This window comes from Dermacentor variabilis, chromosome 2, assembly GCF_050947875.1.
Source record: "Dermacentor variabilis isolate Ectoservices chromosome 2, ASM5094787v1, whole genome shotgun sequence".
Taxonomy (NCBI): Eukaryota; Metazoa; Arthropoda; class Arachnida; order Ixodida; family Ixodidae; genus Dermacentor; species Dermacentor variabilis.
Genome location: NC_134569.1, coordinates 222,674,507 through 222,689,316, shown reverse-complemented (window position 1 = coordinate 222,689,316; position 14,810 = coordinate 222,674,507). Strand labels below are relative to the sequence as shown.

Sequence of the window (14,810 nt, the reverse complement as noted above, 5' to 3'; positions counted from 1 at the left end):
TGCCATACCCAGCCTCATTCACTTAAGATACCGAGTGTCATCCACGTTTTCTTGTGAAACATGTATCGGAACGGGTGGCAGTTCGCTTTCTTGAAGCAGAGTGGCAATCTGTTTTTGCCAAAGATGAATGGCCGCAGTTCACGAACCATCGTTTCATATGCATAGCAAGCAAAACTAAGAGCACCTTGCTAATTTTTATATGCTGTCCTTATTTCTATAAAGCTGCCATATGCTGCCCTTATTTCAGAGTCAATCTCCTCTTTAATCCCTTCAGTGTTTTGGACAAGCTCATTTCGTCAACGCGATGCCACCAGTTAAGTTTGCTTTGGGCGAGCTGAGATCATCAACAGCAATAACCTAATTTTCAAAACTATTTGGACAAAGTCAATACGTCCACTTAATAATAGATGGATCCAGTGCAAGAGCTTGAAATCTGCGGTTATACCACTCTTTGTTGTTTGACTGCATAAATCTCAGGGATTTTTCAGCATTTCGCAGCCCAAGTTGACTGACAACATCTTGGTGTAGCACAACATAGATAGCGGCCATTTTGTCAGTGCTGGAGGGGCACATTTGGTGTGGTATTTGTGTTCTACTATATAGATGTCAGCACTCTGTTAGTGCTCAAAGGCCGTGTTTTTTGCACTTTCTGGCACATTTGGAACGATGGTGTCTGCCACTGATGGCTCACGCGTGAGTTGCCCGCGAGTCGCATGTGCAAAAAAAAGCCGCCTTTCAAATCTGACAGTGAAAGTGAGGGTGAAAGCTATACACTAGAGCATTGTTCTTCAAACAACGGACAATGACAGTCTTCTCATTGCTTCTTGTACCAAAAGTGATGATTCGGAAAATGAAAACAACATTGAAGTGGCCCGACAGTGGTGCAGTGCGGGCATGGACAGTGCCCGTTCATTTCCGGAAACGGATTATCGTACAGGAATGGACGAAAAATGTTTTTCGGTAAAGAACACGCTTCAAAGAATAGCTGATATAGACACAGAATATGGTAAAACATTTTTCATAATTTCTAACTGTACCGCTTGTGGCAATGACAAGTACATATATATTGCACAGTGAAGAAGTAGAACGAAGTTTACACATTTGAAACATGAAGTAAATTGGTTGAAAAAGCTTTATAAGGGTTTTTGATGACGAGAACTTTGAAAATAAGCCATAAAAGATGAAAAATAAGGTCACTCTTGGTCAGAATAATAAAACATTAAGGAGTTAACAACATCTGAAAAAACGGTGCCATTTAAGATTTATCAGCATTAAATATTTCCGATGATGCGAGAGTATTTGTGTGCCATTAGGACAAGTGCACTTGCAGGGGCGCACTGTGCCGCGGCATTCGATACACTGAATGTGCGAACGCATCGTATGCTATACTTTTTGCATACGAATTCCACAAGAATTTTACAAGTTTTCAATATTGACAATAACTCGATATATCTGAGTTTGATATATCCGAGACTGAGTGTATATTTGGTTATTGAACATTTATGTATTTCTAACTTGTATACAGTTGACTTCCTTTAACTCGATCCTGACGGGACAAATGAAACTGGCCGAATTATGAAGCGGGTCAAGTTAAACAAAAGGCAGAAAAAACGCCCAACACGCGGTTGATACACTTGGGCAGTATTTGTTTTTAAAGTTGGCTTCACCGCAACACAGTTGTGTTTTGAGGTGAAGCATACCAGATGAGGAAACTTACGGGACATGGAACATGTTCCTTAATTTCCACACGCACATGCACCGTCTCTGGTCACAGTACAAGAATCAATATGCCTAATAAGATTACTGGCAGGTTTTCAAAGTTTTGGATAGAGCCCCACTTTTTTTTGGCTTTAAATGTCTCCTCGACTGTCTGAGTTTTTTCATCTTGCCACTTTACGCTAGCTTTCCCTAAACAGAGATGGCCTTTCTCCCCTTTTCGGTGCATTGCACATATAATTAAGGAACGTGTGCTAGGCTCCATTAACGGTCTCACATACAAGACACGCATAGTGGGCGAGGCAAGAGCTGAGATTTCCACAGCAATGTCAGAAAAAGAATGGCTGCGAGTATGCTCATTAGGTGTCTGTGTGTGCTCGTACTGTAACTGGAGACGAAGCATGTGCACCTGTATAATTAATATATGCAGTCAATGTCCAGACACACTGACCCCTTTCCAGTCTTGGCATGCTTCACCGTGTAACAACGCTCTATTGAGGCAAAGCTGACCAGTCAAGAATGAATTATTTGCTGAAGGCCAATGTTGAGATCAATATAATGGAAGTTTGAACCTATAGAAATGTACAGGCGCTGGCCGGGACCATCGGTCAGGATCGAATTAATGGAATTCTACTGTATTAGGAAGTACTTTTGTTGGCCTGTGATCTGTCCCTGGTTGGGCAATGTTTTTCAATATGCTTTCTCTTTAATTTTTTTTGTGGTTTTTTTTGCTTTTGCATATGCAGAACTGATGTACACTGCAACCTTTTGACCTCCTCTACTGTATTGCCCACTGAGTGATATACAGGAACATAAACAAATATAGTTTAAATTGTGGGGTTGAACGTCCCGAAACAGCACAGTGGGCTATGAGGTACGATGTACATAGCTATAGGTTATGGAATATTTTTGACCATCTGGTATTCTTCAGCATGCATTCATACCATGACACACAAGCGTTTTTTTTTCCCTCGTTCTGTCCCCCAATCACAATGCGGCCACAGCAGTCAGGATTTGAATCTAAGGCCTTGTCCTGAGCATTGAAATGCTGCAGCCGTTGGGTGACCACAGTAGGTGTGACATAGGCAGGTAATGCATACATATGTGGCACTACTAAATTAGACATACAGTGAAATGCAACCCTTGTTCAAAATTTCAGTTCAAGCAAGCTATCGACTGTGTTGCTAGAACCATGCCCCACAGTGTGATCCACTGTTAAGGAGAACACTCAAATGAGTAGCTCTCACTTAGCTGGCACTCCGAAGCTATGTCAATGCACTGCACAGGCGTATAGAAAGGTGTCAGGGTCATCAAGCAGAAGTCATCTGCTGCAAAGCCAGGTAACTGCACACTTGAAAGAAGACTGTACCACACTGTACATCTGGCTCGCGTAACATTTGAAACGTTGAACAACATTCCCACAGCTTTCCAATCATCCCTCTTTTGTGCTGGTCCCACCTACTGTATAGCTGCAAAAAATGCATAGCGTCATCACTTTGCTTGATCCTTATTAAGATGACAAACTAGTGCTGCTTCACACTCAACCATGTCCACGAAACGTCTTTTCTGTCAACCTAAAAGACACTGGTATCTGTCTTATATAAGCCCTGCCCCAGTTCATTTCACTTTTTCAATTACTTCAGGCCATGGGTTGCAATTTAGGAATGGAAGCCAGTAAGTGATCACGACACATGTGCTTACTAAGAACACTACAGCCACGACAAAATCCACTATGAAATAGATTGCTTTTGCGCAGCTTTTTTTGTGGTGTGCAAAAAAGGCTCTTTTTTTTTTGCAAAAATAACAGGAGTGTGAATGCATTTTGCCACAAGTCTTCCAGAAAATATTGCAAAACTGGTGCATGTTTTCACACATCTATCAGGTGGACATGTCCGGCACACTGATTGGGTTCAATGTGGCAATTGCGACAAGTTACTCAATGCAGCTAAATTAGGAAAAGTTAATCTGTCATAGCATGGTAATTAGAGTTATTCAGCAATAATCACAGATTTTCTGATGTACACCAGCAGCAGCGACATAGGAGCACAACACAATACAATATTATACGTTTTAATTCTGTGAAAAAAGAAATGGGGCATTTAGGAGAAAAGGAAAATGGTGAAGCATTTTCTCATTAAAACAAGAAACTTGATGGTTGTACTTCATGCCATGTGCTTGCCCATTTAGCATAGTATATTTCTGTAACTTTATCAAAGAAAAGAACGTTAAGCTCAATCAAGCACAGCGACGTATGCAGTGTTCAAACTTACAGGGGGTTGCGTGTATCCGGCAGGGTGCGCACCTTTCCCAGTCGGTTGCTGATGAGCATGTTGAAGGCGTGCTGGTGGTAGCCCTCCACCTTCCCATCAAGAGAGTTCGATTCACATTTGTCAGGCACACAAGTCGCTGAAATGCTGGTTTGACTAAATTTGGACAACAGCTTGACAACTCCACGAAAGTGGAGGGGCATTTGATGCCCCAGAAATAGCAGGCATCAAATCTCACACAAAAATGCAGTAGACATCAATTAATTCGTCTCCAGTTAATTCGATTTTTTGGTTAATTTGATCCAGGCCAAAAGTCCCGGCTGGCATCCACACATTTCTATGGGTTCAAGCTTCCATTATTTCTATCTCAAAATTGGCCTTCAACTAATAATTCATTCTTGGCCAGTCAGCTTCACCTCAATAGAGCCTTGTTACGCGGTGAAGCATGCTCGTACTGTGACGGCAAACGGCGCATGTGCATGTGTAAATTAACATGTGCCTTGTCTCATAACAATGACATTTTTCCCCGTTTTGTAGGCTTCACCTCACAATAAGGCTGTATTGTGGCGAATCTAACTTTAATGGCAAATACTGACGAGTGAATCAACAGCATGCTTCTGTGTTTTCTGCTTTTTGTTCAAACTGACGGATAATTCGAGCAGCTTTGTCGGTCCATATCAGGATCGTATTAACGGAAGTCAACCACATTTCAACTACAAAAAGATCCTGAAAGCCAAACAATCATGAATTGGCCAATTGCTCAATATGTCAAATTGATTTGGGGCAGACAGGCACTGTTTAGTAAACCAAGAATGAAACAAGTCTGTATAAAGAAGAAGTTGCGGAGGAATATTTATTAAATAAACTTGGTTTTTGGTAATGCAGCACTCAATGCAAATATAGTGCACCAGCAATTCGTTATGCAGTCTGAAGAAACAACTTTCTGGTATCTCACAAGACTCCTACGCTCACCTTCAACCATGCGAAAGTTTTGGACTGCCTATACTCTATCAAATGTACCTTTGTGACCGAGGATAATTTTTGGTAGACTTGACACAATCGTTAAAGAAACTATACTAGCATGTTTGTGGAGAAGAATTCGCATTATTAGACACAACACAGTTCTCTTATCTAAAGTTATTCCTTCCCAACAGACTGGAAGGATGCTACAGCATGTGGAATATGGGAACTGTGGCCAACTTGCATCCCAATGCCCACTAGCAGCCACAAGGGGAAGCGAAAAATTAGATTACGCATACAAGCAGACAGGCGATCACAGAAGTTCAATTCTAATGCGCTCTAGCAGCCTTGAGAGTGCTATAGTTAGAAGTATAGAACTTAAGTGCAAACAGTATTTCTGAACATAAAACTCCGCTCTATGTTTTAGATTGCAAGAAAATTAACCTCAGGAAGGTTATCCCAAAGCGGTGCTACAGTCAGACCACAAAGTAATGAAATCCGAAAGCAACGTTGACAAAGTGAGCACACACCGCGTCCCTCTTATGCAGCAAAAAAAAAAAGGAATACCGTAGACTTCTGCTAATTCAACTTTGTTTAATTCGATCGCAACTAATTGTTCTGGCTGGCACTCATACATTTATTTCTATAGGCCTATACTTTTGTTTTCTCGATCCTGAAATTAGCCTTTGCTGGATAATTTTGACTTTGCTGGTGAGCACACACACAAATGACCCCAATGGTGACCCCAGTAATAGTTCCAATAGCGGCAGTGGCTGCACTGATGGCACTTAGGGTACAGTGAATGTATTGAACATGTTACCTACCACTGAAAACGCATATTCTTGGCTATCTGCAGGAGGATTTCAAAGCAACAACGGTAGCTCACAATTAATTATTACAGTTGTTACCCCAATTCTAAGGCTGCCTTCTTTTAATGAAAGAATTAATCCGAATATTGCTTGCACAGTGCAATCCAATACGTTGCGTTGCCAACAAGCGCACATTGCAACCCTTATGAAATCAAAGCCAAAACCACGTTCACAGCATTTGGAACCGCCTACCATCACAGCCAGCCTTACCAAGCAGCATCATCGCTATTGCCATTACAAGATGATGACCATGAAAGTTCTCGCATGGCATGACGACAAAACACCCCTTTCAGTCTGACTATGAAAGCACATTTAAACAATAAGACATCTTACCTGTTAAACTAGCGGCAACAATTTGCATCCCATGTCCTTTGCATTGTGGAGGATTGCATACATCGCAATGCTGACTAGCGAAGTGGTTTGTGGGCCACCATTCCATTTGTGACAATGACAGAACCGTTTGATAAATGCTAAATATCAAATGCTCCATGCACCGTACATAGCACATGTTGTGGTTCTTCATAGAGAGCAATAAATTGCTGTCTCAGACTGATGACAATGGCCATTAGGTAAATAAAGTTCCATCCTATGAAGGTAAGGTTGGCTAGTCTCACGTTTTTCTTTTTGGCAGAATCGGAGGCAGGCTACATTTTTGTTTCCTCAAAAATTGGGTGCATGTTCAATTTCTCTTTTCTTTAGGAGCCCTAATGTCTTTTTTACATTAGTTCGCTACTTCGAATCCATAATAAGCGCATATGAGTTCGATTTGGAGACAAGTTAGAATTGAGGCAAGTACTGCCTAATCAATGAGCGATGTATTTGGTGTTTTTTCTGCCTCTTATTTAATTAGACTCACCAGATAATTTGGCCAATTTCATCAATCACTTCATGGTCAAATTAAAGGAAGTTGACTGTATAGTGCGCAAACTATTAATTACGCACTCTGGAGGAACAAGAACTTCCGGGCATCACACAAAACACCTGCACTAACCTTCAACCATGAAGAAGTTGCAGACAGCCTTAACAACAAATATAGTTACTGAGGAGGACATCTGCTAGACTTTGCACAGCCATTAAAAACAAAACAAAAAATCTGTGCTAGCATGTTTATGGTTTGGATTTCACATTATTAGACACTGCACGCTTCTCCTCCCCAAGAGACTGGAAGGGTGCATGCATGTACAAGCCCACCAAACAACACCCATGCACCTTACGGTTGTAGCTGTTGCGAGTTCCTTGAGCTCTCAACATGTTCGTATGCTTGCCTACGAGCTGCACTAGATTATGTCAAACGGGGGCTGTGAAAAACTCATAAAACACTAAATATAGAGCTAGGTACAGGATTGCAATGCCAAGAGTATTTAACATTAAGCATAACATAAAACAGCCATTACCGCAAAGCTCAATTCTATGTTCAACATCATCAGCAAATTCATCACAGGAAATGTTATCCCAGAGGAGTGCAGCAAAATCACAAATTAATGGAACCTGTAAGCAACACCGCCAGAAGTGAACATGCACGGCTGTCTGGAACAATGCATTGCACATAAAGCAAAAAAAGTTTAATGAACATGTGAAGAAAAGTTTATGCGTATGTTTGTGTAGGCTAATTCCATACAAGAACTGATGGGTTACTTGAGGCTAAGCAAAGAAATGAATGCAATCATGCTGCAACAGCTGTGACTTGAAGGATGTTTTGTGGGACAGTCTTTACAAGACCGAAGAGGCCATCCCTTGAACAGCTATTCCATGCAAATGTGGTGCAAGATTCTACACCCATACAAGGCTTATTTAGATGCACGCCTACAGCAATCCGGAATACTGCTGTGAGAAGGAAGCTCACACAGGCACTATTATAATCACACTGGCGACACTGCCGCACAGATTCACAAGATCATAATACCATGCACTAGAATGATCGTAAATGGTCTCAATCCCAATTAAAATGCAGAAAATGCTGCCTTTGCCCAACCAATCAGTGTTAGTACAAGTTCGACAGGTGCTGAAGAAAGGCAGTCCAGTAAAACCACCCTGAAGGCTAATCGAAACTTCACTATATTCAATCTAAGGTGAAATTTTGTTACTTTACCACCCCTGCTTCTTCTGTCAGCTCCATCCTATTAAGGTTGAAACGGTTGAACTTTAAAAAGTGTTCTGTAAAATATTCCCTTAAAAAAAGCTGAACCTCATGGCAGCAAGTGACACAAGGAAACATAAACCACTGTGTTATGTCATCATGGCAAGTCACCTTGATCCGCTGATCCTCTGCATTGTAGATTGCCCCTAGTCGTGAGGCATCGGGGACGGCAGCTGCTCCGACAGCGCCTGCCTGTGAAGGAGCCCACAATGTACTGTCGCATCTTGGAAGGCAAGGAGTGCTCAAGTTCGATCATGCTTATTTCGGTGAATCTAGCATTCTGCACCTCATACTGCAATGTGAAAGGCAGGCTGGCGAATTGCTTGACTGCCACTGCCTTTGTAGATGTAACCAGGCATAATCATTCCTTTAATTCTTAAACTGATTGCTTCCTATAGAAGTTGACCATAGAGCAAATGGCATGATGGATGTGATGGATGTGCAGGAGTATGTACAGTGGAGATCACTGTTAAAACAGACACTCTGATGCATGACCCTGAAACTGCTAGCACTCTAGCTGCAGGTGCCAGTCAAAGCTATGTCAATGCAATGCAGAGGTTCCTGGAAAAGTGCCAGCGCCACCAACCACAAATTATCTGCTGCAGAACGGGGCAAATGTGCACTTGCAGCAGCAGGAAAACTTGGGCAAGTTGGCGTACGTTCATACCTGACAAATTATAACATAGGTTAAGAAGTTAAAATAGGCAGCACTTGTGTGTGAACCTGTCTTAACTTATTTCATGTCATCTTTGTTAGCACTGTTTTGTGTCAAGCATAAGCATGCACTTGCGAGAGGGAAAAATTCGTACAAGCTCTACACTCCCACAGTTCCCTTTAACCGTGCAAGTGCGATACACAAGAATTGTAGTAACCAGATACCCGATCCATCAGCAGGTAACTTTTAGAGAAGCAATAAATGGGCTGAAGTGCAAACAACTATGGTTGTGTGAATTAGTACTTTTCGAGACCAAATCAAATATGATTCGAATCGAATACTTTTCAAATATTGAGCAGCCATTTCTTGTTTTCTATGTCTTCTATGGTCGCCGGAATAAAATCGGAGTGCATTTGGTGATTTGAAGCATTCAAAAACTATTAGAAAAATATTCTCATTTACGAATAGTGGCTGTTCAATTCAAGAAGTGATTTGAATAGAGAAATAGTCAATCCATTATTCGAAACGTTCAAATATTCCCACACCCCTACACACAATAGGCACATACAAGTAATGAACAGCAGCCCAGATGTCCTCAAAAAGAAGGGTATATAACCAGCACATTCTTCTAACACTACACTACAGGGCACTAACTTGTAGCATAAAAAAGAAACTTCAGAAGTATCTAAGTACCGTGCGATGAGAGATGGAATGTAACATGATAGAAGGCATACCGTTGAAGGCAAAGCAAGACAGCGTTGTGTATTAGAGAGCAAACAAGCCCAACTGAGATTCTAGCTGAGATCAAGAGGAATATTGAAGTAGGGTAGGAAATATAAACGGCAAAGAACACATAATCTGTGATCTACTATTAGAGTAGCAGAATGAGTGCCTAGGAAAGGGGTGCAGAGGGATGGGTGGAGTTACAATGTTTGCAAATTTACAGGTGGTGCCAGCTGACAAAACGCAAGGGCAGTGGGAGGTTGCTGGGAGAAGCCACCATCCTGCAGTGAACCTAAGATATGCCGATGACAATGACAACATGCAGCACTTCTGGTAGTACAAAGAGTTCATGAGAGAGCATCGTTGTTCTTCTGTTTCTACCACTCTGTGAAGCACATAAAGCTCATTGAAAAGGTCATCTGGGATGCCCTTCTGGTCATGCTGATTGGCTGATGCAATGAAATTGGACATGACAAGGCAAATTAGGTGCAGACATCCCATTAGCATTGCATTCATGTTGCATTAAGCGGGACTACAGATATGCACACACCAGTGCACACCAGCTCTCCCCACACCTCTGCTACACCTTATGAGAAAAAGCAGTGTGCATCCAAGCATGCTGAAGGAAGAGATGTGGAGACAAGACATGAAGTAGAGATGACAATCTCAAGATTTTCACAGCAATATTTCAAAGACACGAAACTATCCAAATTGGTGCAATTGCTGTTTTTCCTGGACTATAAGTTGCACTGTTGTATAGGTCGCACTCCCCCCCCCCCTAGTTGCTATACAAAATGCAACTATTTTAACTCGGTGAGCATGAGAAAACAATTATGCACACTTGTACACTCATTGCAAAATGTCGTACTTACCCATTTCGAGGCTTTAAATTTCCATAAAGGAAATTTTTGAGCTGCAGATTCTAGCAGAAAAAGATTCATGCAGAAACTCCTCTAGGAGTTGTTTAAGCATGCGTAAGTATTGCCCCACTTGCTCATCGGTTATAAAACTTGATCCGACAAGTATAAGCTCTTATCTACCTTTATCAGTTGTTATCGACCTCATCAGACTGGAACTGACCCTTATCAACCCTTGCGGGTTGCTGTCGACTTTTGGGACTTGATCCTTATGCCAGCCGATAAGGCCTTATAAGCCCTTTTCGGCTGGCATGAACCTTATTGCAACCGATCTGATCCTTATCGACCCTTACCTGTTCTTATCAACCTTATCGGACATTGATCTGACCCTTATCGGTGTTTATTAAGCTTATCAGAATTGCTCCAACCATTATAAGCCCTTATCGCTCTTAAGAATCTTATCCATCTGCGTCAACCAATTATCAACCATGATGAGACCCATATAATGCCTCATCACTCCTTATCATCCTTATCAAGTCATTGATACTTACCTGTGTTGCAAAGCGAGAAGCACATGAGCCCTTGGAAATTGGTGGCCTTTTGATCAGTGAAGGAATGCCCCAATGGAAGGCGCATCCCACAACCACCACAATGCATCATGACGTGGCTTGTTTGCACTAATTTTCGCAAAATTTGAATTTTTTTGAAGTCTACAATGCTCCAAGTTGGCTCTACATGTGGTCCTAGAGATGAGTTTTATTCCGCCACTGCTGTAGCGCGAGTAACAACAACAGACGCAGTAGGTGCAAGCAATGGAATGGTTTATTGAAGATAGCGTGGCTGCTTTTTTTCTGTACGAATCAGTAGGTGCATGCGCACTTCGCGATGCGATAGGCGTGCTTGCAATGACGCGATACAGCACTTCCTCCCCATTAGAAACCTAGCCTGTCGGGTGGTCTCCTTGTGCGTGTAGAACGCCTAGGAACTCCTAAGCCTGCCGGTACACTTGAGGTTGCTTCACTGGAAGCCTGGGATGTACCAAGTGATCTGTCTGACGATGGTTCAGCGTCTTCCACTGCAGGGGGTTGATTACTCTTTGTGACTTGGTTGTCTCCAGGTCGAGTTGCGTAGAATTTTTGCTTTACTTCATCCGCTGCAAATCGTGACCACACTTTGGCTACGTGACGGCGCTGCACCCTTTCTGTGGTGTCCACCGTGACTATACGCCTACCTCTTGTTGAGGTCACCGTGCCGGGTAACCATCTCTGGCAAGCCTGATTGTACTGCCACGACCAAACAGGCGCTCCCGGTAAAAAGACTTGTGGCAATGGTGCCGGTGGTCTGCTCACCGTGGTATCCCGTGCCACCTCTTCCTCTGGAAAATGTGCACTTAGGCAGGTCCTGGGTTGAAAACCCAGCAACATCTCCGCAGGTGACTTGCCATCTCGAGTCGGTGTTGCCCTGTGGCGTAGCAAGAACTTGGAAATACGACTGAGCAGACTTCCATCCTTATTTTTCTTGATACCTTCCTTAATGGTGCGCACTGCACGCTCCGCCAATCCGTTTGACTGCAGATAGTATGGAGTGGAGGTAACATGACACACATGGTTATCTTTGAAAAATCTTTCAGTCACTGAACTGCTAAATTGTGGCCCATTGTCAGAAACAACTGTATGAGGCAGACCAAAATGCGCGAAGATCCCTCGCAGTACTTCGACTGTAGTTTCTGCACTTGCTGTTTTAAAAGGTACTGCCTCTATCCATTTCGTTTCTGCATCTACCATCACCAAGATCATGTGACCTTCCACTGGCCCTGCATAGTCGATATGCAGGCGAGACCAACATTTGTTGGTTTTCGGCCAGCTTGAAGGGACCTGTACCACTGGCATGGGCCAACATTGCACGCATTGCTGGCAGCTTTGTACCAGCTTGTCTATGTCGTGGTCCAATCCGGGGTACCAAAACAGTGTACGGGTCAGGCGCTTCATTGCAGTCATGCCTGGGTGGGTGTCGTGAAGTTCTCTCAGAATAAGTGCTTGCACGGTTTCGGGCAAAACTACGCGATGACCCCAGTATATTAGTCCTTTACTTACAGTGAGTTCGTATCTGCGGGTGAAGTATGGCTGAAGGCACTCTTACTCCGGTCCCAGCTGGTTTGGCCAACCACAAAGGATCCACGACTTCACCTGTCAGAGGAGCATGTCCTCGCTCGTGCTGTCTGCCAACTGCTCTGCGCTAAGAGAAAAATCTGTCAAAGCTCATGCATGTAGCACATATTCGACGGGATCATCTTCACCAGGGTGCCTTTGCTCCGGCAGCAGCAAACGGCTCAAAGCATTGGCATTCACACGTAATGGTCCTTTCCGGAATTCTATGTCATACTGATACGCTGATAAAAGGAGCGCCCAACGGTGTATCCTGGCCGCCACCATCTGCGGAATTGTTTTCTCGGGATGGAACAGCCCTGTCAACGGCTTGTGATCCATTATCAGACAAAATTTATTGCCGAAAAGGTAGTCTCTGAACCTTGTCACACCGAAAACTAGGGCGAGCGCTTCCTTTTTCAGTTGCGAGTAATTTCGCTCCGCCGGCGTCAAGGTTCTAGAGCGAAAAGCTATCGGATAGTCTTCGCCGTTGATGCGGTGGGACAGCACTGCGCCCAAGCCGACCGATGAGGCATCGCATTCCAGTCCAAGGGGTTTTTGCGGGTCATAGTGGATCAGAAATTTAGCCTTGCCTAAGGCACTCCTTGCTTGTCTAAATGCGCTGTCCTGGGACGGCCCCCATTGCCAAAACACCCCCTTTGCCAGCAAGCGATATAAGGGAGCCAGCGTCGTTGACAAGTTGGGCAAGAATTTAGCATAATAAGTAACCAAATCCAAGAACGATTTCAGCTGGCTTACCGATGTTGGCTTCGGCGCGGCCAGTACCGCCTCGAGGTTATCTTGCAGAGGATGAAGACCTTTGGCATTGATGCGGTGCCCCAGAAACGACACTTGTGCTTCCCTAAACGGGCACTTGGCTTTGTTCAACTTCAGGTTGTGTTCACGAAGCCGCTGAAACACCTGCCGCAGTACCGATGTGTCGTTTTCCTTTTCCGCCACAATGATGTTGTCGAAGTACACTTGAATATTCAGCAAACCTTGCAAAATCGATTCCATGCGTCGCTGCAACAAGGCGGGGGCTGAAGCAATTCCAAATGCTAGGCGATTGTAGCAGTAAAGGCCCCGGTGTGTGTTGAGTACCGCCGTTTTTCTAGCTTCGTCGGCATCTGATTGTATGCGTTGCGTAGGTCCAGAGTGCTGAAGACTTCGCCTCCCGAAAGCGCCGCAAATATGTCTTCAACTTTGGGCAGGAGATACAGTTCCAAGTGAGACATCGGGTTGACTGTTAACTTGAAGTCGCCGCACAATCATGTATCGCCGTTCTTTTTTGCTACCGGGACCACCGCTGTTGCCCAATCTGAAATGCTTATCGGCGAAAGCACTCCGTCTTGCACAAGACGGTCGATCTCGGCCGAAACTTTGGAGCGCATGGCATAAGGCACTGTACGTGCCTTACAGAAACGTGGGTGGGCTCCTTCTTTGAGGTGTAACTGCACAGGGGGGCCCTTGCAACAGCCAAGCTTGTTCTCGAAAAGATCCAAAAATTGATCAAGCAGAGGCGTCATCTTGTTATCATGAAGAACATTTACACTTGAGGTGGTTCTAGTGTCCCAGAAGGACACACCCGCCTTACGAAAGGCCTCTATCGTGTTCCGGCCGCAGAGCAGTGGTCCGTTACATGCCACCACAATTAGCGTGCTGGTCACAACAGTCGATCCAGACTGAACCCTCATGGTTATCTCGCCAACAACGAGAAAGCATGTTAAGCGGAGCGACGTTTTTTCCAGTGCCGGCCACCATTTGCGATGTCTCTTAAATATGTTCTTTGGTATGACGCTGACCGGAAAACTCGTGCCTAGAATCATTCACAAATTTCCGGCCCTGCCATGTCAACTCTTCCTCGAGAGGCTTTAACATAGCTCTGTCAACGGAGCTGTGAGCGACAAGAGCAAGCAACATTTCTTCTTCGCTCTCACCTTCTATTTCCTCGACGGCAAAGGCACCATGTTCTCGAGGGCGGCCACTGCTGCAAACCTTCGCCAGATGACCTTTCCTGCCGCAATGGTGGCACTTGGTGTTTCGATGACGGCACATGTGTGTTGCGTGGGGGCCGCCGCAACGCTCACATGAATGGTTGTTCTTTGCAGTGTTCCACTTCGTCCAGGGTCGTCGTCCTCGCTGCGACTGTACAACATTGATGCTGGTTCGCGTAGTCACTGGGTCTGCTTCTCGCATGTCACAAACATCGCCCAGCGCCTTCTCTGAAGCTATGGCAAATTCTTCTGCTTCCTCAAAAGTTAGCTTCTTCCGCGTTAATAGGCAGCGTCATGCGTCGTCGTCCCTGATTCCGCATACTATGCGGTCTCGCAGCATACGGTGCAGCGAGTTGCCGAAGTTGCAACTTTCCGCCAGTCTCTGAAGGTCTGCAATGTATTCCCGAACGCTCTCTCCGTCCCTTTGTTTGCGCATGAAGAACGAGAAACTCGCTGCTATTTCATTAGCTTGAGGATTGTAATGTTCC

The 14,810-nt window shown here is 44.2% G+C and overlaps 1 protein-coding gene and 1 pseudogene across 2 annotated transcripts in view; both read right to left on the bottom strand.

The window, feature by feature from the left end:
- Positions 1–14,810, bottom strand: part of LOC142573124 (polypeptide N-acetylgalactosaminyltransferase 11-like) — a 106,908-nt gene that overhangs the window by 79,428 nt on the left and 12,670 nt on the right. For both annotated transcript variants that reach the window (XM_075682648.1, XM_075682646.1), the window contains exons 4-5: positions 8,061–8,141; positions 3,987–4,075 (exon numbers count right to left, since the gene is read on the bottom strand). In XM_075682648.1, coding sequence (XP_075538763.1) covers positions 3,987–4,075; positions 8,061–8,141 — 170 coding nt within the window. The remainder of the gene's footprint in view (positions 1–3,986; positions 4,076–8,060; positions 8,142–14,810) is intronic.
- On the bottom strand, positions 11,173–14,022 carry LOC142573361 (uncharacterized; annotated as a pseudogene).